This window comes from Choloepus didactylus, chromosome 1 (genome assembly GCF_015220235.1).
Source record: "Choloepus didactylus isolate mChoDid1 chromosome 1, mChoDid1.pri, whole genome shotgun sequence".
NCBI classification, from domain to species: Eukaryota; Metazoa; Chordata; class Mammalia; order Pilosa; family Megalonychidae; genus Choloepus; species Choloepus didactylus.
In genome coordinates, this window is record NC_051307.1 from 153,580,408 (window position 1) to 153,606,685 (window position 26,278).

General features: G+C 34.2%; 1 protein-coding gene across 1 annotated transcript in view; it reads left to right on the forward strand.

Moving 5' to 3' along the window:
* The window catches only part of XRN1 (5'-3' exoribonuclease 1), a 174,036-nt gene that overhangs the window by 96,285 nt on the left and 51,473 nt on the right, over positions 1–26,278 (forward strand). Inside the window, 10 exon segments of the mRNA XM_037843455.1 lie at positions 936–1,034; positions 7,609–7,724; positions 8,222–8,368; positions 12,454–12,543; positions 12,915–13,050; positions 16,285–16,341; positions 16,469–16,601; positions 19,917–19,986; positions 22,915–23,122; positions 25,486–25,578. Coding sequence (XP_037699383.1) covers positions 936–1,034; positions 7,609–7,724; positions 8,222–8,368; positions 12,454–12,543; positions 12,915–13,050; positions 16,285–16,341; positions 16,469–16,601; positions 19,917–19,986; positions 22,915–23,122; positions 25,486–25,578 — 1,149 coding nt within the window.

Here is a 26,278-nt window from a genome sequence, read left to right on the forward strand (position 1 = left end):
CGGGAGTAGGATATTTACATGGTCTTAGAAAGTGTCTTCCCTTTATTAGTTGCAAGGACTAAAAAGAAAAACTGTAATTGTACTGCAAAGAAATTGAGCAGTGTCTTAACTGCATGATAAAAGTTATATCACAGTGAGGGACAGATGAACATCATGTACCTCGAGATGTGATACCTATACAATATTCTGGTAGAGTATGTATAACCTTAATCTAATCATGTGGAAGCATCAGGCAATGATAGAATGAGGAATGTTAGAGCAATTAAATGCAATACCTGACCCTAGCCTGGATCCTGTGCTAGAGGGAGAAAAGAGTTCTATAAAGGACATTATTAGATCAACCAACAAAATTGGGATATGAACAGTAGATTAGATAAAACTATTTTATCAACAGAAATTTATGTAGTTAATAATTTAATAAATTCTCATAAATTTAGTAAGTTTAATAAATTTATGTGGTTATATAATAGAATATCATTAGTCATAGAAATATGCACTGAAATATTTACAGGTGAGAGATATGCTATACTTAATATACCATCAAATGATTTAGAAAAAAAATTATAGGTACATAATACACACATTCACAGAGCACAAATGTTAAACCAAATGGGGTAAAATGTTAACAATAGGTGAGTCTGGGTATATGTGGTTCAAGTATTCTTTGTACTATTTTTATTTATGCAACTTTTTGTTTGTTTGAAATTGTCTTCAAAAAAAAAAGTTTTTTTAAAAAAGAATAATGAACAGCTGTTAAAGCAAGGATACCATGACTTAGATTTATATAATCACATCAAAGTACAAATTCCAAGAGGATGTCTACTACACAGTTTTGTTGTCACATTGTATTTTAGAAATAATAATCACTGTACAAGTAGAAAAATAAATGTAGTGGAAGTGACTAAAACATGCTGTAATTTTTTTTTTTCTCCAAGGTTCAGGATTCAGGTGATGTGATTTCAGAAGGTAGGATTCGTGTGGTTTTCAGCATTCCATGTGAACCTAATCTTGATGCTTTAATACAGAACCAGCATGTGAGTATAGCAGCTCATATTGTATCCTTTATTAAATAGAATCAATAAAATTGCAAAATGTAAAAAGGATATTTTTGCTACTGCCTTTGAATTTATTTCAAATATTTTATTTAATACTGATTAGATTCTCTCAGTTGCATCTAGTATTATTTAAAGAAAATTGTGAAATATATGCTCAAAACTCTGTGCAGATGTTGGTGGGGGGGAATCACTGAAATCAACTTCTTAATCCATTATCAATATTAAAGATTATTATAGATTACTATATTGCATAATATAATTATTGATTATACTGCTACCATCTGGGAATAGAGTTAAGTTTTTTAAGCCTTTCATAATTATTCAAAGCACAGTTGCCTGCAATTTACAATTGAAAATGGTCTTCCTGGATAGGATATCTGTCTATTCAGCTAGCGTTGAACATTCTCAACCCTAGAAAAAATTGGGAAACTGAATTTAAGTCCACAGAATCCTTTCTAAGGATCTTTTTCTCCAAGTTTTGCACTGGCCTCCTTTTGTTTTTTTTCCTGTTAAAATAGAGGGAAGAATAAAACATGTTAACAGGGATGGGGGGGGGCTCTAATATTAGTTATTTATTCTTGTTGATTGGTTGGATAATTAACTTGATTGAAATTAATTCAACAGTCAGCCTGCTCTTGTTACTTAAGCTTTTATTTTCTCTAATGATAACATCTAAAACTTTATATCCTTTGCAATGAATTTAAGGCATTAGGCATCAGCAACTCTATGAGGATATTTTACGGAAGGCAGAGAATCCCTAAAATCGTACCTCAGGTCTCTTTTGGGGAAAGAATTCAGAAAGCACAGTTAGGAAACTGGGAAAGTGGTCCCTTAGGTTAAGAAGCTGGAGCGTTGTTCTGGGAGTCAATGAGGATGGAAGAGCTTGTGCTCCTTGATCCCTCACTTTTTCTAAATCTGAAAGAAAACTACCCACTTTAGGATACAGTATTGAGTAGCATGCACTCTCCAGTATCCTTTCTTTCTCTTTACATATCTTCTTTGATTTCTACTGAATCCTTCCTTTTTCTTTATGGCAATATTCTTAGATATTTATTTTATATTTTTCTATAATATTTATGATTCTTTAATTTTTTTAACTTTTCATTGTAGTAACATATATATAACTCAAAATTTCTCATTTTAATCACATTGTTATATACAATTCAGTAGTATTAATTATAGTCACAATATTATGCTACCATCACCAGTATCCATTACCCCAACTTTTTCATCACTTCGAACAGAAACTTTGCAGATATTAAGCAATAACGCTTTCCCCCGACCCCATCCCCACACCAGCCCCTGATAATCTGTAATCTACAATCTGTTTCTATGAAATTTGCTTCTTCTAGGTATTCCATGTAAATGAGATCATGCAGTATTTGTCTGGCTTATTTCATTCACCATGGTGTCTGTAAGATTTATCCATGTTGTAGCATGCATCAGAACTTCATTCCCTTTTGTGGCTGAGTAATAGTCCTTTGTGTGTGTATACCACATTGTTTATCCCTTCATCTGTTGATGGACACTTGAGTTGCTTCCACCTTTTGGCTATTGTAAATAATGCTGTTATAAATATTGGTGTACAAATACCCATCTGAAGGAACAAGACAAGGATGCCCGCTATCACCACTGTTATTCAACATTGTGCTGGAAGTGCTAGCCAGGGCAATCCAGCAAGACAAAGAAATAAAAGGCATCCAAATTGGAAAGGAAGAAGTAAAACTGTCATTGTTTGCAGATGATATGATCTTATATCTGGAAAACCCCGAGAAATCGACGATACAGCTACTAGAGCTAATAAACAAATTTAGCAAAGTAGCAGGATACAAGATTAATGCACACAAGTCAGTAATGTTTCTATATGCTAGAAATGAACAAACTGAAGAGACACTCAAGAAAAAGATACCATTTTCAATAGCAACTAAAAAAATCAAGTACCTAGGAATAAACTTAACCAAAGATGTAAAAGACCTATACAAAGAAAACTACATAACTCTATTAAAAGAAATAGAAGGGGACCTTAAAAGATGGAAAAATATTCCTTGTTCATGGATAGGAAGGCTAAATGTCATTAAGATGTCAATTCTACCCAAACTCATCTACAGATTCAATGCAATCCCAATCAAAATTCCATCAACCTACTTTGCAGACTTGAAAAAGCTAGTTATCAAATTTATTTGGAAAGGAAAGATGCCTCGAATTGCTAAAGACACTCTAAAAAAGAAAAACCAAGTGGGAGGACTTACACTCCCTGACTTTGAAGCTTATCATAAAGCCACAGTTGTCAAAACAGCATGGTACTGGCAGAAAGACAGACATATAGCTCAATGGAATCGAATTGAGAATTCGGAAATAGACCCCCAGATCTTTGGCCAACTGATCTTTGATAAGGCTTCCAAAGTCACTGAACTGGGTCATAAAGTTCTTTTCAACAAATGGGGCTGGGAGAGTTGGATATCCATATCCAAAAGAATGAAAGAGGACCCCTACCTCACACCCTACACAAAAATTAACTCAAAATGGACCAAAGATCTCAATATAAAACAAAGCACCATAAAACTCCTAGAAGATAATATAGGAAAACATCTTCAAGACCTTGTATTAGGTGGCCACTTCCTAGACTTTACACCCAAAGCACAAGCAAGAAAAGAAAAAATAGATAAATGGGAACTCCTCAAGCTTAGAAGTTTCTGCACCTCAAAGGAATTTCTCAAAAAGGTAAAGAGGCAGCCAACTCAATGGGAAAAAATTTTTGGAAACCATGTATCTGACAAAAGACTGATATCTTGCATATATGAAGAAATCCTACAACTCGATGACGATAGTACAGACAGGCCAATTATAAAATGGGCAAAAGATATGAAAAGACAGTTCTCTGAAGAGGAAATACAAATGTCCAGGAAACACATGAAAAAATGTTCAGCTTCACTAGCTATTAGAGAGATGCAAATTAAGACCACAATGAGATACCATCTCACACCGATTAGAATGGCTGCCATTAAACAAACAGGAAACTACAAATACTGGAGGGGATGTGGAGAAATTGGAACTCTTATTCATTGTCGGTGGGACTGTATAATGGTTCAGCCACTCTGGAAGCCAGTCTGGCAGTTCCTTAGAAAACTAGATATAGAGATACCCTTCGATCCAGCGATTGCACTTCTCGGTATATACCCGGAAGATCGGAGAGCAGTGACACGAACAGATATCTGCACGCCAGTGTTCATAGCAGCATTATTCACAATTGCCAAGAGATGGAAACAACCCAAATGTCCTTCAACAGATGAGTGGATAAATAAAATGTGGTATATACACAGGATGGAATACTACACGGCAGTAAGAAGGAACGATGTTGTGAAACATATGACAACATGGATGAACCTTGAAGACATAATGCTGAGCAAAATAAGCCAGGCACAAAAAGACAAATATTATATGCTATCACTAATGTGAACTTTGAGAAATGTAAAATGAATGGTTTATAATGTAGAATGTAGGGGAACTAGCAATAGAGAGCAATTAAGGAAGGGGGAACAATAATCCAAGAAGAACAGATAAGCTGTCATGGGTAAATTTAATGTTCTGGGAATGCCCAGGAATGACTATGGTCTGTTAATTTCTGATGGGTATAGTAGGACCAAGTTCACAGAAATATTGCTGTATTAGGTTACTTTCTTGGGGTAGAGTAAGAAAACGTTGGAAGTAAAGTAGTTATCTTAGGTTAGTTGTCTTTTTCTTACTCCCTTGTTATGGTCTCTTTGAAATGTTCTTTTATTGTATGTGGGTTTTTTAATTTTTTTTAATTTTTTTCATTTTTCATTCAGTTGATTTAGGAAAAAAAAAAGTTTAAAAAAAAAAAAGGAAAAAAATATGCAGAGCCCCCTTGAGGAGCTGGTGGAGAATGCAGGGGTATTGGCCTGCCCTGCCTCGATGGTTGCTAACATGCCCACAGACATAGGGGATTGGTGGTTTGATGGACTGAGCCCTCTACCACGGAATTTGCCCTTGGGAAGACTGTTGCTGCAAAGGAGAGGCTAGGCCTCCCTACAATTGTGCCTAAGAGCCTCCTCCCAAATGCCTCTTTGTTGCTCAGATGTGGCCCTCTCTCTCTAGCTAAGACAACTTGAAAGGTGAAATCACTGCCCTCCCCCCTACATGGGATCAGACACCCAGGGGAGTGAATCTCCCTGGCAACGTGGAATATGACTCCCGGGGAGGAATGTAGACCCGGCATCGTGGAATGGAGAATATCTTCTTGACCAAAAGGGGATGTGAAAGGAAATGAAATAAGCTTCAGTGGCAGAGAGATTCCAAAAGGAGCCGAGAGGTCACTCTGGTGGGCACTCTTACGCACACTTTAGACAACCCTTTTTAGGTTCTAAAGAATTGGGGTAGCTGGTGGTGGATACCTGAAACTATCAAACTACAACCCAGAACCCATGAATCTTGAAGACAATTGTATAAAAATGTAGCTTATGAGGGGGGACAGTGGGATTGGGGGGGGGCCATAGGGATCACACTCCTGTTTGTCTAGTTTGTGGATGGATGAGTGGAAAGGTGAGGGAAGAAAACAAACAAACAGACAGACAAGGGCGCCCAGTGTTCTTTTTTACTTTAGTTGCTCCTTTTCACTTTAATTATTACTCTGGTTATTTTTGTGTGTGTGGTAATGAGGGTGTCGGGGATTAATTTGGTAATGAATGTACAACTACGTAAAGGTACTGTGAACAGTCAAATGTACGATTTGTTTTGTATGACTGCATGGTATGTGACTATATCTCAATAAAATGAATAATAATTAAAAAAAAATACCCATCCATGCGTTCACTTCTTTTGGGTAAATACCAAGAAGTTAGATTTCCACGTCATATGATAATTCTGTTTTCAACTTTTTGAGGAACCACCAAACCAATTTCCATAATGGGTGCACTCTTTTACAATGCTACCAGCACTGTATAAGGGTTCCTATTTCTCTGCATCCTTGGCAGCACATATTATTTTTTGCTTTTTGTTTTTTTTTTTTTTTTTTTTTTTAATAATAGCTGTCCAGGTATGTGTGAAGTGGTATTTTATGGTTTTGATTTGCATTTCCCTAATGACCAATGGTGTTGAGCATCTTTTCATGTGCTTATTGGCCATTTGTATATCATCTTTGGAGAAATGTCTATTCAAGTCTTTTGCCCATTTTTTAAATGGATTATTTGTCCTTTTGTTGTTATTTTAATAAGTTTTTTGTCATATCATAACCTAGCATTTTTCAAAAATAGTGTTATTGGTATTTGGAGCAGTACAATTAAGTATTAAAATTGGACCATTCTGCATATGGCAGGACAATTGGCATCCTTGACCCCTAGGCACTAATAGTATTAGTAGCCCATGCTGATTATTGTAACTGAATGTGCCCCTACACATTTCAAATGCCTATTAGAAAAGTGGTATTGTCTGTGATTGAGAACTACTTCCTTAAATGCTCCTACCCATTCTAAAAAGCATGCATGATCTGTCTAAATTATTTCTAAATCTAATAATGATGTTATTGATGAAAAAACTGGTGCATTCTTTATTAATATATTAATGTATTTAAATAGCGATTTTATATTCCAGGCCTCCAAGAAGAATGATCCATTTGGGGGTCATTATAGATATGATCATTAAGAAAATAATGGTGAATGATTTAGTTCTTTACCGATCTCAAGAAATTTGGTTTTTGTTAGTGATAAAATGTTTTAAATTCATATGAAAATAAGTATGTAGTATTGTTATATATATTATGTACATTAGTATATGGTAGCTTACCCTAGTTGGTACTGGATTTATGGGGACTTTAATTTGTTTCCTGGTTAAAAATTATATGACCTAATAATTTTTAAAACTTTGACAATCTTCCTGTTAGTCCACAAATTATGGTTACATTTCATTGACTGTATTAATTAAGCCTAATTAATATTAATATACTTTCATATGCTAGTGAATTATTAGGGGGAAAGAATATTATGTTCATTGACTGTATTAATTAAGCCTAATTAATATTAATATACTTTCATATGCTAGTGAATTATTAGGGGGAAAGAATATTATGTATAGCCATATATGAAGCATAATTTTGTTCAGTAGCGATTATTTTAATGACATGCATGTTTTAATTCATTATCATAATTATTGAGGCCTCATTTTGTGCCATGTAACTTTACTAGTCCCTGCTTGGAATATGAATTAGTAAAAAATAGTTCTTGCCTGAGAGTTTGCCATTTAGTATTACAATTGAGTTGATTTCTTCAGACAGTTTCATAAACTATATATTTCCTCCCCCTTTCATCCATCCTTGGGAATTCTGTCCTTTAAGGAGAGAGAGAGGAGCAGAAAAATTCTGCCTACAAATCCTTTAAAAAAAAAAAAAAAGGGAAATGGATCACTTACTTTTGAGAATCCTTATGTTGCCACAATCCAATGGTTAGTGATGTCTTGATTATCTCCAGATCTTAAAGGTAAAGAAATAACATTTAATGCTTTTGTGTTTCCATAATTTACCTTTTTGTTTTTATATTTAAAGAAATATTCTATAAAGTACAACCGGGGATATGTGTTGGCCAGTCGCCTTGGAGTAAGTGGATACCTTGTTTCAAGGTTTACAGGAAGTATTTTTATTGGAAGAGGATCTAGGAGAAAGTAAGTTTATGTTAGAGAAATTTACTTAAGTGGCAGAAAAATGAAATGATAAAGATAAATGGTTGATATTTCAGTATTTATTTTCTCATTAATTGCTCTGAATTTTATTTTTAAATTGTGCATAAATTCCTCTGATGGTTATCTTTCATCTGAATTACAAATGTTTTAGGTGGTTGGGAAGACAATACTTATTTTTAGCAGCTGACAAATTGAACCTTGAAAAAAGGTATCAGAGGGTGTGTATAAATCTCAATAATGTACTTTCCTGTACTTTGTTTCATGCTCCTCTTTAATTACTTAAATAACTTATGAGCTTTGTTAACCTGGGTTTTGAAAACTTTCCTCTAGTTTTTCAATTACTACTACTTTTTGAATAATCATGGTAACTAAAATAAAGAAGAAAAATCAAAACCGAGCTTTTCTAAGGATAGAAAGAAAAACTTATTAATTCTTGAACGAAATTTTAAAACTTTAATGTATTTGTGGTTTAAATTCAGCCCTCATGGAGATCATAAAGCAAACGTGGGTTTAAATCTCAAATTCAACAAAAAAAATGAGGAGGTACCTGGATATACTAAGAAAGTTGGAAGTGAATGGATGTATTCATCTGCAGTAGAACAACTTCTTGCAGAATACTTAGAGAGGTATGTGCCTAACAAATCATACTAGATGTTCAAAACTTAGAAATGTAATCAATTTATTTTGCCTTTCTGATATGTTTTGTTTTTTTTTAATTCATTTCATTGAGATATATTCACATACCATGCAGTCATACAAAACAAAGCATACGTTTGATTGTTCACAGTACCATTACATAGTTGTGCGTTCATCACCAAAATCGATCCCTGACACCTTCATTACCACACAAAAATAACAAGAATAATAATTAAAGTGAAAAAGAGCAATTGAAGTAAAAAAAGAACACTGGGTTCCTTTGTTTGTTTGTTTGTTTCCTTCCCCCATTTTTCTACTCATCCATCCATAAACTAGACAAAGGGGAGTATGGTCCATATGGCTTTCCCAATCACATTGTCACCCCCCTAAGCTACATTTTTATACAGTCTGATATGTTTTTGAAGGAAAAATGTTTCCTTGAGTAAAACGTGACCTATGTCACTCATAAACTTTGTGTAATGGAGCCGAAATCACAGCCAGTAGGTAATAAAGAGTAGAAAAATATTGTACTTATATCATTACTTAAAAAGAAGAATGAATGAGAATTTTCCTCCTTTTAATTTTAATTTTCCTTAGCTTGCTATAATAAATTATTCACTGCTCTGCATGTCTGTGTCAGTAGAAAGAGGACTGGTTTAGATAAACAAAACAGCTCTTGGCATAGTAGATTTTCTTGAGTCTTGCAACCCCAGCTGAACAGAAAGTTACTATCCTAGAATTACTTAATTTTATTGTTGAGAGATCTAAGAAATCAGCTTATCTTATCTCCTCATAATAAAAATGAGAAAACTGAGTACCAAAGTTAATTGGGTTACGGAGTGACAAGAATTTACACAAAGTATTTTTACTTCTGAATTGATTGTTTTTCCCATTGTTCCATAGTTTCTAAGTTTTCCATATTTGAGGATCCTATATTACCACTTGGAAATTTATTCTGTTTCCTCTATTCACATCTATATTTCTTTAAAATGTCATATGTAGACTACTTTTTCAACTTGACATATCCATTGATTTCCTGCTATGAAAGAAGAAGCTTTAGCTTGAAGCTATCCCAGTCAGTTTCCTCATCCCATACCCCCCCATTTAAACACACGTATTTCTTTTCTACCTCCATTCTCTCCCTATAGTTTTATCACAGTTTGTGTTTAAATCAGTATTTAAAGTTTACTTGATTGTGATAATGTAAATGTTCACAACTGGACCTTGTAGTATATTATAATTACTTTAACTTTCTTGTACATATTTTTGTTTGACATGGCTTGTTTAATTTATCTTTGTTACCATAACTACTTCAGACCTAAATTCTGTGCCATAGCTATAAAACTCAGTACAATCAAACAGATCAGGTGATCTTTTGGCTCCATCTTTTTCTTGGAAACCTCTTCCTAAAACCTTCTGTGTAGCCTCTGCTTCAGTTTGAACTGATTGCTCTCTAGGCCTCTTGCACAGTTCTCACTATGGAGTTTCTCTTTACTGTCATTCTAAGAATTCCCTCCACTGTTCTTCTGTTGAGGATTTTTTTTATTTCCTGGCTCCCATGCCTTATTCTTTCTAATTTATGTGTTCATTTTGATGGACCCAACTCCAATAGCTTAGGGAAATGTCATTAATCTTCTCCTATAATTGATTGATAGCTTGCCTGGTATAGAATCCCATATTGGAACTTATTTTTCTCTTAGAATTTTGCAAACATTGTTCCATTCTCCTCTTGTTTCTAGTATTGCTGTTGAGAAGTCCTGTGCCATTCTGATTCTTACCCTGCGTGTGTGATCTGTTTTCGCTTTCTGAAATCTTTTTAGGATCTTTCCTTTACCAGTACTGTTTAGAAATGTGATGATACGTACCTTGATGTGAACCTTTTTTCTTCATTTGACTGTTCATTGTTTTCAATCTTGACACTGATACCTTCCATTCTAAGAGACTTTTCTCATATTATTTCTTTGTTAATTTCCTTGTCAACATTTTCTCTTCTCTCTTCCTGGGAAGTAAGAGATTGGGCCTTCTGGATTGATCTCTAATTTTCTTATCTATTCTCATCCATTTTCTTTATTATTATACATCTGTTCTACTCTTTGGGAGATTTCTTCAACTTTATCTTGTAACTCTACTGCTCTCATTTTTAAGTTTGTTAAGTATCTCATTATAATCTGGCTATTCCTCTTTTATAGCATCTTGTAATGAATGGAATATTTTCTTTTATCTCTCTGAAGATAGTAATTCTAGATTTTTTCCTTCTATTCTCTGCATTTTCTGTTTTCTCCAAATTGCTTTTATTATTATTTTTTTTTCTGTTGGATTTGGTCTTTCAGGTTGAAGTTTTTTGTACTTGTCTGATGATTCTTTATATCCAATTATATTTAAGAGTGGGACATTAAGAAGCTGATTGGAAATTTAGTGTGCTTGGGTGGGGCTTGTCAAGTGGGACTTGGCTATTTCTATACAGTACCACAGGAGATCATTATCTGTATGTATACTTTTCTCTTTGGTTAGTTTTCCCAGAGAGATATTCTCCAGCCTTTTCCTTGGGAGGTAGAAGTAGAAGACAAAACTGTTTGCCAGTATTCTAGAAATTAACCAAGGAAAGTGGTGTGTGTGTGGCAGGGTCTCATTACTTAGTGGATACTGTGATGTACCTCCCATATCTCCCTTCAGGACTAAGTGGCCTATTCCCTGCCAGACGGAAGGCTGCTGTCTGACAGCCCTCAGCTATGAACCCTCTTCAGGAATTTCCTTGCAGAAGAGAACCACTTCACCTCAAGTTATCTCCCCTTCCCAGAATAGTCACAGATCCAATGCCTGATCAACCAGGTGATATAAAGACCCAGCCAACCTGCTTGCCTCAGTTCAATAAAACCATGAAGAGCCATCCCAACTGAATCCTCGATGGTATTGGCTAAGGAATTCATTGAGAGTGAATCACAGCCCAACTTCTCCCTGTGCCCAGCTCTGGTTCCTTCTCTTCCACGGGTGTTGATCGCACAGCACTCCCTAATAAACTCCCTGCATGATTATCTCCATCTCAGAGTCTGCTTCCTAGAGAGATTATGCTTCCTAGTCTGCTTCCTAGTGACACATTGTTTAGTATTTATGTTTTCAGTTATCCTTTGTTTTCAATGTGGCACCTATCCTGTCCTCTTCACCCCTTCCTTCCCCTTTACCCCAACTCCATGTTCCTGGTAAACCCAAGGTTAGCATCTCCTATTCAAACTCCAAAATATAAACTATAGGTCTTATGCTAGGGTGGAGGACGAGTAATTGCATTATACCTAACTGCTTGGTAAACAGAATTTCAGCTGAAAACCTGTTAAATCTGATCCCACAATACTGGCTTCAAATGTACCTGGAGCCCACAATTCCTGAGCTTTTCTAGAGTTCTGTAGTTAAAATCAACTTGTTTTTTGTTGACTTGCCCCACTGGTGGCTTAGGATTAAGCTTATGCTTATATGCCTAATCATTTAACACTCAGCCATCTGTTTTCCATGTTCTAAAATGTTGTTAACAGTTCATGTATGCTATCAGATTCTTTGCTTCTCTCTTCATTTGTCTCTTTAGGTTTATGCCCTTTTTTATATTTCACTGTCATTTTAATGGGTTAGGGAGGGAGCAAAGGTTCAATCTGATGTGTTTATGTGAAAGTCTTGCACCATTCAGAAAGAAATGGAGTTTTGAGGGATAGTAGAAGAAACTTTTAATCTATTTTAATTTTCTGTGTTGTGGGGCACCTCTAGATTTGTTGTGAAAATTAAAAAGTGAAACTATAGATATTATTTTTACCCGTTTATACCTGTTCTTATGATCAAAGAGAGATAAAGTCACTAATTGTGCTTTATGAGAACCATTTCTCCTTTAACCAGTGAGTTTTTTGAGGGCTTATGAATAGCCTGGTTTTCATGTCTTTTACTCTCCATCTCTTATGAATATTCTTTGTATAACATTCCTCTGTATATTTTATATGTCCCCTAGGATCAGAAATTATTTGATAGGAAATTTATGAGATGTTAGACATATATTTCTTTTAAAACAATATTTTTATTTGTTTGTTTGTTTGGGTAGAGCTCCAGAACTATTTAGTTACATAGCCAATAATAGCCAAGAGGATGTGTTCTATGAAGATGACATTTGGCCTGGAGAAAATGAGAATGGGTAAGCAAGTTTTGTGGTATTTCTTGTCCCACAGTTCACCTTGATGGTTTCAATGAAAGATCTAGCTAATTGACCAAGATTTTCTTGTTACTGTTTTGTTTTGTTTTTGGCTTTAAGAAACTTTTATTTCATTTATATCAGTAAGGAAATTTTAAACTAGTTTTTGTGATTTTTAAAAAATTACTGAGGTAATATGTCTAAATTTATATTAGATATAGACTTAGTCCCAGTTAAATTTGATGACTATTAATTATATAAAATTGATCTTTGATAATTCACAGCCCTTAGAAAATTTATATCAGCCCTTTTATATAAGCCCTCAGAAATTTTTTTAATCTATGTGAAAAATTATTGTTATTTTTTTAATGTAGGGCTGAGAAAGTTCAAGAAATTATTACTTGGCTAAAGGGACATCCTGTCAGTACTTTGTCTCGTTCTTCTTGTGATTTACAAATTCTGGATGCAGCTATTGTTGAAAAAATTGAGGAAGAAGTCGAAAAGTGCAAGGTACACGATTTCAACCAAGATTATTGCTGAGATTTGAAGTTAATGTGACTATTACACAAATAATTCGTTTTGTTTCAGCCAAATAAAACATATATTTGGTAGTTCCAATTAATGTCCAATAATTCTATAATTTAAAAAAATCTTCCAGCTATTTCCATTGGCTATTAATATGTTTACCTGAGGATTTTAAAATGAATACAAATGCACTTCAGTATACAAAAGCATTTAAATTTTCTTTGTGTGTTTCTAATTTTAAGAATCAGTATTTTGTGTTTCTAGTTAAAATAGAAAGTTTGCAGTTGAGAAATAAGTTTAGCTCTCTATTCCTTTATATTCTAAGTTTTCTAAAGACAGTTAATTTTTTTATAGAGCATAAAAATTTGACTTTTACAGAATCATTTCTAAAATGCATTTTTTTCTACTTAAAAACTCATTCTAGTAAGTATTTTAGAAATCCCACTTAATTTCATCTGTTTTCTAAGTCTCATTTTAAAAGAGCAGTGAAATTCTGTAGTAGACTTATCTGTTTTACCTATTTTGTTCCCCTATTTTGATGCAATAGAAAATGGATTTGATTATATTTCTTTTAAAATTTTTTATTTTTTTTCTCAAATTTACCTTTTTGTTAAAATGATTTAATTGCTTTGCTAATACAGTACTCTCTCTTTTGTTTGAACTAAAAGCAGAGTGAGTTAAAAACTTGGGCTCTGGACGCATCTCCCTCATCCCCTGCGCTTTTCACTGTCTGTTTGCCAGGTAGCCTTAGGCAAGATACTTAACCTTTCCATGCCTCCCTTTCCTCAGTGGTAAAATAGAAATAAAATAGTACCTATTTTATAAGGTCATTAAAAGGATTAAATGAGTTAATACATGTAAGCTCCTTCTAATTATGTCTAGCTACTTTTCTCTTAGAGAAAAAAGATAAGTCTCACAGCTGAGGGTGTGATTTTTTTAACAGCATTCATAACCATCTGAAGGTTGAAAGCCTGTGTTTCTTTTTATTTGTCTTGCACTGTAGAATAAAATCTATTTGTCCGGCATTGCTATTGAATGAGTTTTCCAGTTAACAAAAGCATTTCTAAAATGTTTTACACACTTTTCCCTTTCCTTTACAAACACATACATTGTTGTAGTCTATTGTTTTGATTACAACATTTTTAAAAATATGTGTGCATATAGATAAGACGGGAATTCTTTTAAACGTGATAATGTCTCAAGATGCAATTATCAGTGATTTTTTTTTTCCTTTCAGTGTCATAATGCTATTAGAGTAATAAATAAAAGGACAGAGTACAGAAAAATAAACACAACGTTCTGAATGTGATTTAAGTTTTTCTTTGTAATGCAGGATCATAATTAAAATGTATCAGTAATTTTCTTATTGGACAATGTTTTAAAAAACACATTCTGAGTTCTACCCCTCAAGCAGTACTTCTCAAACTTTAATGTGCAAATAAATCACTGTGAGATCTTGTTAAAATACAGATTCTGATTCAGTAGGTCTCCAGTGAGCCTGAGATTCTGCATTCCTAACAGACGTTTTGAGTAATCAGGCCCTAGAACTTCTCACTCAGTAACTGTGGACTGGGGCCTATGTTGAAAATTCCCCAGTTGATTCATTTGCCTAATCAGATTTGATTGCCATTTCCTCCAATCAGTGAAACAGTATAATGATGCCTGAAAGTATTTTAGATCATATGGATAGTTGTTCACATACAGTACTCCAGGCACACTTCCTCTGTCTGCCTTTTCTATTATTATTATTACTTTAAATCTCTTCTCATACTATCAGTTGTTCCTTCTTGTTGTTTTCAGTGGGTACTAGTTGTACTCTATTAGTCCTTCTAGTATTCTGTGCGCTTTGAATATAGACACCTTGTCAGTAAGGCCTTCACTGTTCTATGAGTAAGTAGGGCACTAAACTAAAATTGCAATCTCTCCCCACACTGCTGATCCTCTCTTCCTGCTTTATTTTTTTCTACATGTTTGACTTTCAAACATGCTATATATTGTCCTTTTTTTGTTTATTGTATGCTCCCTCAATTAGAATAAAAGAACAGTTTTTTATTTTTTCCTAGCACCTCAATCAATGCATGGCAGATAAATGGAACTCAGTAAATATTTGTTTGAAAGAATAAATGAAATGTCTCTATGATAAAAGAATGTAGACTCTGTTTAAAGCCTTAATCATTTTACATTGTTTAAGTGCATGAACTCTATAGACTCTTTAGTTTGGAGCTGCTTAGTGTCTTTTTGAACTTATTTACATAAGCTATATTCTAAAGATAGGTGACTGCCATATTAGTAAACTTCTGCAATTTTTATTATTAAATAAGAATTCATTTTTTAAAAAACAGATTTAACTTGAATAATATTTTATGGATTGCAATGGATATAAATTATTCTCACATTTTTATGTGGTAGAACTAGTAATATTTTTCCATCTAACAGATAGAAGGAAGCTGATATTTGGAGTAGTTAAATGTGACTTCCTAAAACTAACAAGTAGCAAAGATAGGAGAAAATTCTTCCTTTGAGTTTCAGTTTACTTGCAGCATTTTTTAGGTAATCAAAAGACTTGAACATCAAAGTCAGTTTCACAATAGATTCCAAGGACAAAGGCTTTGCTAAATGAATGCCACCTTAATTTTTATAAGTAGCCATAAAACTCACAGTATTGTCATAGGTCAATATTTTATACCTGGTTCTTTATCTTTAATATAAATTTTTATTGGCCACTATATACAATTCTTTTTTGACTAAAAGAGCATTTAAATATGATAGCATTTATATAAAATTCAAAATAGAAATCTAATCTTTTGAGTTATAAGTAAGGTTACTTTAGGGAAGCGTAGTAACTGGAAGGAGACATGGTGATAGGGGAGTCTTGTGTTGTACTTAATAATGTTATGTTTCTTAAACCAAGTATGGTTACAAAGATATGCTAACTATAAAAATTCATGGACCCATAACACTTATATTTTTTTTTTGCATTTTGTAAAATTTTGCATATATGTGTTATACTTCAACAAAAAATTACTTGGTTTTTTAAAATAAGAATTAGGCAGGCATTTTGTAGATGCTTATTTTATTCTTTTTGGCTGTTTCTGCAAACACTTCATATATTCTTAAAATTAATCATTTCATTTGACTTTTTCAAATTCAGACATGTCAAAGTACTTGAATAAGTTAATATTTTTAAAATATTTTTAAAATTTTCTTCCATTTCCTCAGCAAAGAAAGAATAATAAGAAGGTGCGAGTAACAGTGAAGCCCCATTTGCTATACAGAGTAAGTTTTGTAACAAAGAATTCAAAGTTGCTGCTTTTACTTTGAAAGTGTAAAAGGAAATTGTTTTCAATATATTAGTAGGAAAACTTTTTTTTCTGAATTAGACTAATAGCTTTCTTCTCTTCAGCCTTTAGAACAGCAACATGGAGTCATTCCTGATAGAGACGCAGAATTTCATCTGTTTGACCGCGTTGTAAATGTGAGAGAGAACTTTTCAGTTCCCGTTGGCCTTCGGGGCACCATCATAGGAATTAAAGGGGGTAATATCTCAATACTTGAAATGTCTTCAACCACATTTATATTATAAAATAAAACACAGATTTGTATTTCTTGTACATAAGCAGAAAGGAAGTATACATCAGGAAAAAATTAAATCTTTTTATGTTTTAGTTCATTTCTTTTTAGGTTAAGCTTTTCAGAGAATATTCTTCTTTTCTGTCCTGTGTTTGATCTGGAAAATGGTTAAAAGAAGGGGAAGTGGAGAAAGGGTTGCTGAGAATTTGGAGGTTTCTGTATGCCAGTTTAAAATTATACAACCTTGGTAGGAATGAATAAGTTGTCATGAAACTGAAAGAAAATTTTCATCACCCCTCCCAGTCTTTCATTGACTCTTGCTCAGAGCTTTACTTTAAATTTCATTGTAATCTCTCAGTTTCTGTGGAGAAATAAACAAACATGATATATGAGCTTATTTGTAGTTAAAATAATTAAAAATTAAATGCGTATTAATTTGAACTTTATGAATACCACTAGATTATGAATATAAAACAGACCTATTAGAGAAATAATTCCCTTTGGGTTACAAAAATATCTCTGTCTTTTTAAAAACTCTCAAACTAGAAGTACTATCATATTTAGGTACTTCAACAATGTTCATATATAATATGGAAAGAAAGGCAAAATAAAAATAAGTGGTCTCATATATCTAATTACAAATTATGGCAGTTTTTAAATAAAAATTATCATCTGTAACTAGGAAGTGTTGGTGAGGATATAGAGCAATGAAAACTCTTGCAACATTGGTACTAATGTCTGGTACAGCTAAAACTATTAAAGCAACTAGAACTGATAAGTTTAGCAAGGTTGGAGGATACAACATTAATATACAGAAATCACTTGTTTTGATATACAAGCAATGCATGGTCAGAAATTGAATTTTTTAAATACCATTTATAATAGCATTAAAAATATGAATTTGCTTCTGAGGTTTAAACCATGGCAAACTCATTCTGGGGGATTTGGACCAGAATTAAAAAATGTTTACATATATGAACTACTTAGGGATAAATTTAACAAAAGATGTGGAAGACCTGTATGCTGAAAAAACAATACATTGTTGAGAGGCATTAAGGATGACCAAAATTAATGGAGAGCTGTACCTTGTTCATGTATCAGAAGACATGTTGCTAAGATGTTCATAGCAGTTCTAAACAAAATCCCAGCAGTCTGCTCTATAGAAGTTGACAAGCTGATTCTAAAATTTATACCAAAGGCAAAAGATTTAGACTAGCCAAAACAATTTTGAAAAAGGACAAAATTGGAAGATATATACTACCTGATTTTAAAACTTATTATAGAGCTATAGTAATGAAAACAGTGTGGATTGGCTTAGACATACAGACAAGTGGAATAGAATAGAGTCCAGAAATAGAGCCACACACATTTGGTCAGTTGATTTTTCAACAGAGGTGCCAAGATAATTCATTGAAGAAAAAAATAATCTCTTCAACAAATAGTGCAAGAAGAAATTAGATAACTTTATGCAAAAAAATGAACCTTGACCCTTACCTTCTACCCTCTATAGAAATGAACTCAAAATGGATCAGAGACCTAAATATAAGGGCAAAAATTATAAAATCTAGAAGAAAACAGAGGAAAAAATCGCAATAACCTAGTGTTTGCCAAAGATATCTGAAACTGGACACACAATGTCTGAACTGTAAAAGCAAACAGATAAATTGAACTTCATCAAAATAAAACACTTGTGCTCTTCAAAAGACTGTCACAGAATTGAAAAGGCAAGCCACAAATGGAAAGAAAATATTCCTAAAGCATATATCCAATGAAGTAACTTGTATTTAGAATATGTGAAGAATGTATACAACTGAATAATAAGACCAGCCACCCCAGTTTATAAAATGGCAAAATTGTTGAACAGATATTTTACCACAGAAGATATATAAATGGCAAATAAGCACATGAAAAGATGCTCAGCAGCATTAGTCATTGAGGAAATGCAAATTAAAACCACAGGAAGATACTACCACACAACAGTTAATGTCACTTAAATTAAGAAGACTGACCATACCAAGTGTTGGCAAAGGTGTGAAACAACTAGGACTCTCATACATTGCTGGTGGCAATGTAAAATGATACAACCACTTTGAAAGTAGATTGGCAGGTTCTTAAAATGTTAAACATAGCGCCTACCATAGATGTAGATGCTATTCCATTCCTAGGTATTTACCCAACAAAGATGAAGGCATGTATTCACAGAAAGACTTATTCATGAATCCTCATAGCATCTTTATTTGTAACAGCCAAAAACTGAAAATAATCCAAATTCCCATCAACAGGTAAATGGATAAACAAATTATTGGATATCCATACAGTGGAATACTTCACAACAATACAAAAGAACAGATTACTGATACACACAACATGGATGACTCTCCATGCTGAGTGAAAGAAGCCAGACAAAAAAAGGAGTATATACTACATGATTTCACTTGCATAATATTTTAGAAATGCAAACTAATCTATAGTGACAGAAAGCAGATTTTTAGTGGTTGCCTGGAGAAAGGGGGATTGGATTACCAAAGGACTCAGGGAAACTTTCGGGGTGATTATCCTAATTGTGATGACTTCATGGTTATATACATATGTTAAAACCCATCAAATTGGGTACTTTAAGTAAGTACAGTTTATTGTATGCTAATTATAGCTCAATAAACTTCAAAAAGAAAAAGGGCCTTCCCTAAGACCTAGAAAGTTCACTTCTGCCCTAGGGAATCACTTGCTTAGGAAAAGATACATTTACATGATGTTCATCACAATGTTGTTTATAATAGCAAAAAGTTAGAAACAGCTTAAATGTTCATCAGCAAGAGAATGGATAAATTATGATATACCCATAAATGGAACACTGTACATCCAGAAAACTGAATGAACACATTTATATGGATGATTTCACAAACAGAATGTTGAGCCAAAAAAAAGTTGCCGAATATATTCTCTATGATATCATGTATATAATGTTTAGAAAGCTTGCAAAATAATACTATATATTATTTAGGATATAAACATAGTAAAAGTAAAAAAATATATGGAGACATTATAGATACTAAATTGATGATAATAGTTACTTAGGTGGGAGATGGGGGCCTAATGGTCTTATAAGGCACTGGAATTCTGTTTCATAGCTTAGGTGTTGTCATTATGCCATGCTTCATGTCCAGAAAGTTTTATTAAATTTTTTAAATAAAATAAATGTTTCAGAGCAGTCCCAGAAATTGTCTGATTTTCATTGTTTTTAAATCCCTCTCTCTCTCTCTCTCTCTCTCACACACACACAGCTAATAGAGAAGCTGATGTACTATTTGAAGTTTTATTTGATGAAGAATTTCCTGGAGGCTTGACAATAAGGTTTGTATTTTCAGATGACAGTTGTACTTTGTGAATGTGTCCATGTGGCCAATGACTTTACATATATATCTTGGTGCTACGGTTATAACAATGAATAAGGCAGACATAATTTCTACTCTCACAGAACTTTCATTCTAGTGGGAAAGATAATTAAGCAGCTGATTACAATATTAATTATTTAATAAAGATGTGATGAGTACTAAGAAGAAGTACAGATTGCTATAATAAGACCTGTCCTGAGAGTTCCAGAAAGTCTTCCTTGGGGAAGTAGTATTTAAGATTAGATTTGAAGAATTAATAAAACATAACTGGAGGAAGAGAGAGGAGGAGTGAATCCTGTTTCAGGAAGAGAGAATAGCATATGCAGTGAGGACATTTTCATTCAATCAAAAAACTAGAAGAATGCAAATGTGATAGAAGCTCAGAGACAATGTAAGATAAGAGAGGAAAAAAAGCAGGGACCACACTGAGCAGGAACTTGCAGGCCAACTTGTAGAACAAGTTGAGAATCTTGGTATATGTTCTTTATCCTGAAAGCCATGTGAAGCCATCAAAAGTAGGTATGAGACAAGATTAGATTAGCATTTTTTTTAATGGTTAAATAACTTGAGGAATAAAAACATCCTTGAATTTAGTGGCATGTCTGTCTTTGTCATCTGTTTTAGTGGAGTATTTTGTTGGTGTTCAGGCCAGCTTGGGGCGATTCAAGTTGTGAACAAGAGGTATAGTAATGGAGGCAGGGAGTTGTACTAACTCTTAAGTTTGACTGTGAGGGGAAGGAGAAAGGTAACTGGAGGAGGTTAAAGGAAGAGCATTGGATTGTTTATTTCTAATTTATTTCTAATAGAAAAAAAGATAAAACTTATAGGGGAAAGGATCATGATAGAATGAGCGGTACCATGGTATATTGAAAAGTGGGCTCTCCCACTTAAAGTTTGTATTGCCTTGAGGTAACTTAGTTCAAAGCATTCTCACCCTCACTTTCTCCATCTGTATTGAAGATATATATTTCACTTGGTAATGGTGAGGATTAAATGAAATCCTTTCCACTTTTACTTTCTTCCTTTGAAAAACTAATTGGAAAACTGAGCTCAGTTTAGCTTAGACTCTTTTTTTCCCCTCTATTTTGATTAATGGATAATTATAATAAAAAATTAATTACTCTTGTTTAGCCTCCTTGCAAAAAATCACAATCTCCAGTCCTTATACCAAGTAGTCACCTCAGAATGTTGTTGTTTTGCAACTTGGGTATACCTATCACCCAAAGACTTTCCTTTCTACACTCTCCAAATGCAGCAATAGTATAAATCCCATATCTGATTTTATTTTTCATGAAAATGTTTGTTTACTTGTGACTTCAGCACCCCAGTTTTCAAAATATATTTTTAAGATGATTAACTTTGGTCACAGTGCCCTTTCCCCGCTTTGTTCCGGTTTGCTAATGCTGCCGTTTTGCAAAATACCAGAAATGGATTGGCTTTTATAAAGGGGGTTTCTTTGGTTACAGAGTTACAGTCTTAAGACCATAAAGTGTCCAAGGTAAAGGCATCAACAATCGGGTGCTTTCACTGAAGGATGGCCAGTGGCATCCAGAAAACCTCTGGTAGCTGGGAAGGCACATAGCTGGTGTCTGCTTGCTCCCAGGTTGCATTTCAAAGTGGCGTTCTCCAAAATGTCACCTTTTAATGGCAATCTTCAAAATGTCTGTCCCAGCTGCAGCTCTTCCAAAATGTCATGCTCAGTTGCTCTGAGGTCCCTCTGTGAGCTCTTTTTATAGGACTCCAGTGGACTAATTAAGACCTACCCTGAATGAGCAGGGTCACATTTCCATGGAGACATTCAATCAAGAGGTCACACCCTAATCAAAGGTGTCACTCACACTTGGGTGGTTCACATCTCCATGGAAACACCCAATCAGAAGGTTTCAACCTAATCAACACTAATACGTCTGCCCCTACAAAATTGCATTAAAGAATATGGCTTTTTCTGGGGGACATAATATACACAAACCAGCACACCCTTCTAGTTAGGTGCAATGAATGTCTTGACCAATGGAATATGTAAGAGAGCGCTGTGTAAAAGATTATCTGACTGCAGTAAATTCACTTCTATAATGCAGAATCTTTAGTAGGTATATAGTTTTCACTTATGAAAAGTTATTTTCTAGCAACCTTGAACTTACAGTGATTTCTAGTAAAATAATTCTGCTTTTCCACTGTCTTAAGGTATAAGAAAATTATATTCTCAGAAAAAATAAGGGTGAGAGAGTTGAAGACTTTTAGTAAGAGGGCTTATTTTATCAAGATCAGGAAGGAAGAAAATCACAAGTACTTTTCTTTTAAGCCTTCCCAGGTCCAGGCCCAGAACTTTAAGATGGGAAGATGAGGATAAAAAGATCTGGACTCAGCAAAGGATCAGGAGACAAATGAGAACTAATATCTTTCCTAGGTAGTGCTGCACTGAGAATGGATCCGCACTTGGGTAGCTCCTGGGCTTTCATAGCCGAGAACCACAGTTTTTGTGTGTGTGTGTGGGAGGGGGGGGTTACATTTAATTCGTAGGTATTCAGTTATACTCAGCTGTTAAGATGTAAGTTTCTTGAAGGCAAGCTATTATAATCCTTGCCTCCCACTCCACCACCTGCAGCATAAACACACACACACACACACACACCTCTACACCTCTAGGACAGGGATTTTTTTTTTTTCCCTTAGTAAGCACCAAATAGTCTATTAATAAGGAAACTGTTCAGAAATGTGTCATCTTATAAATTGAGATCTCTCTGTAATTTCAAGTTCCTCTGCTGAATTCAAAAATAAAATATTAACTCTGATGTTGTACTGTTCCCCTAAAAATTATTTGACTTTTCTGCTCCCTGACACATTTAGTATTATTTCTCTCTGACCCTGATATAACATTTTTTTTAAGGTGCTCACCTGGGAGAGGTTATCGACTGCCAACAAGTGCCTTAGTGAACCTTTCTCATGGAAGTCGCTCTGAAACTGGAAATCAGAAGTTGACAGCCATAGTGAAACCACAACCAACTGTGAATTACTATAACTCAAATTCATCAATTTCTTCTGGGTTTTTAGGAGGCCTCAACCATTCCCCTCAATCGCTTTTTGTTCCTACTCAAGTAAGACTCTCAGTTTTCAGTTTTTCTCCACCCCCTCTACAGAGCACATACAGACTTTATAAATGGAAACCTATTTTAATGGTTTCCTTTTTTATTTAAAAAGTTTTGGTTCAAGTTGATTCTTGATTTGTTTTAATTGCCATAAGCTAATAGGCTAATGAAGAATGCTAGTGATAGGGTTCTAACGCTGTTATAAAGTAACAGTTATACTGAAGATGAGATACTTTTTTCTAAATAATGAGCTTGAGAATGTCCATGTTTTCTCTTTATATATTTATTTTTCAAATTAACATTTAAATGTTTTTCTTATATAATCAAAAAGTCCCATACTATCTGCTATGGAAGACATAAAATTGAAAGGCAAGAGTGAGAAAACTGTATCACATTTATCAAAAGTAATTTTCAAGTTTCCATTATACAACTCATGTGCAAGTTCCTTTATTTCAACTTTCTGGGAACAAAAATTGAATTATCTTGTTTGAAACATGTGGCTATTGAATTCCTTGGCCCCAGATCTTACCCTTAAACACATTTTTTTTTAACTCAAATAATACATATTTGTTATAGACCAATGAGAAAATACAGATAAATAGGTAACAACAAAGGAAACACCAAAAAAGATTCCTCTCAAATCTCAGTTGTAACTGCATATCTTTGGTGCATATTTTTTCAGCGTTTTAACATACATATGAAATGAAATAAATTCCCCATAAATAATATGGGGAGCATATTTTTTTATTTTTGGAGGAACATTTTTAAGATAAAATCTTTAGACATTAGTTTGAAAGAGATAATCATTGGAAGATGAAATCTGTTCATGAGGATATTGATTTAGGATAATCTTTTATAGTGCCTGTTGCGTTTTGAATATTTTTCACTAAGACCATTTGTTCTAGTTTGCTAATGCTGCCAGAATGCAAAACACCAGAAATGGATTGGCTTTTATAAAAGGGGATTTATTTGGTTATACAGTTACAGTCTTAAGGCCATAAAGTGTTCATCAACAAAGGGTACCTTTCACTGGAGAAAGGCCATTGGCATCCGGAAAACCTCTGTTAGCTGGGAAGGCACGTGGCTGGCATCTGCTTGCTCCTAGGTTGCATTTCAAAATGGCATTCTCCAAAATGTCTGCATCAGCTTCCAATGGCCATCTTCAAAATGTCTGTCTCAGCTCCAGCTAACTGTGAGCTCCTTCTGTCTGAGCTTATATAGTGCTCCAGTAAACTAAACAGGCTCACACTGAATGGGCAAGAAATTATCCAATCAGAGTTATCACCTACCGTTGGTTTGGATGGGTCACACCTCCATGGAAACTGAACCATTAGTTGGTTCCAACCCAATCCACGCTAATATGTCTGCCCCCACAAGAATGCATTAAAGAATATGGCTTACCCCCCTACGTGGGATCAGACACCCAGGGGAGTGAATCTCCCTGGCAACATGGAATATGACTCCCGGGGAGGAATGTAGACCTGGCATCGTGGGACGGAGAACATCTTCTTGACCAAAAGGGGGATGTGAAAGGAAATGAAATAAGCTTCAGTAGCAGAGAGATTCCAAAAGGAGCCGAGAGGTCACTCTGGTGGGCACTCTTAGGCACAATTTAGACAACCCTTTTTAGGTTCTGAAGAATTGGGGTAGCTGGTGGTGGATACCTGAAACTATCAAACTACAACCCAGAACCCATGAATCTCAAAGACAATTGTATGAAAATGTAGCTTATGAGGGGTAACAGTGGGATTGGGAAAGCCATAAGGACCACACTCCACTTTGTCTAGTTTGTGGATGGATGAGTAGAAAAATAGGGGAAGGAAACAAACAAACAGACAAAGGTACCCAGGGTTCTTTTTTACTTCAGTTGCTCTTTTTCACTTTAATTATTATTTTTGTTATGTTTGTGTGTGTGCTAAGGAAGGTGTCAGGGATTGATTTAGGTGATGAATGTACAACTATGTAATGGTACTGTGAACAATCAAATGTACGATTTGTTTTGTATGACTGCGTGGTATGTGAATATATCTCAATAAAATGAAGATTAAAAAAAAGAACAAGGATGAAAATACAAAAAAATAAATAAATAAATAAAGAATATGGCTTTTCCTGGGGACATAATATATACAAACCAGCACACCATTCAAAACCAATTTCATATAAAGAAGTCCAGTTTAACTCTGATAGAATATTTTTATGATTATTTTGCTGGAGCTCTTGAAAAAAATAACTAAGAGATTTCAAATAATGAAAGTTAGTTTACTATCCTCTCTATCCAGGGAGTAGCGTTAATAAGTAAATTGCTTAATTTTTAATATGAATCTTTATTTCTTCACATTATAGTTCTTTATGAAATGTTTATTCTTTGCTAGGTACCTATTAAAGATGATGATGAATTTTGCAACATTTGGCAGTCCTTACAGGGATCCAGAAAGGTTCAACACTTTCAGTCGGCTCTACAAGAGGTTAGTACACTTTGTTTGATGGAAAATTAATTTTTAAAAAGTTGTATTTCTCTTTTAGGTAGATGCTTTAGTTTACTGGGCTGCTCAAAGCAGATACCATGACATTGGTTGGCCTTTAACAATGGGAATTTGTTAGCTTACAGGTTAAGGTAGTGAGAATGTCCAAATCAAGGCAATGCTTTATTCCCAAAGACTAGCTGCCAGTGATGCTTGGGTCCTCTGCCATTTGGCAAGGCACATGGTTGTGTCTGCTGGTCTCTCCCTTCTCTTGCAGGTTTCATTGCTTTCAGTTTCTTGCTTCCCTGGTCTTTTCTCTCTCACTGTATTTATTCCTTTTATGAAGGATACCAGTAAGAGGATTAAGAACCATCCTGGGCTGCACCTTAACTGAAGTAAACTCATCAAAAAGTCCTACTTACTATAGGTTTATACCCACAGGAATAACTTTCTAGGGTACATACGGTTCCAAACCACCACAATATGGAATAACTAATTTTCTTCCTAAATCTCATAAATGAGAAAATGTAAAGAATCATGAGCCACCAAATATAACTCTAATATCAGTGAAACATTAATATGCAGGCTAGTTTTCCTCTAATAAGCAAACTCTAGAGAATTCACCATAATAAAAAATATTTTAAGCCCTTGTTGTCAAAACGTGATAATGCAATTAACACAAATAGCTTTATATAGGCAACAA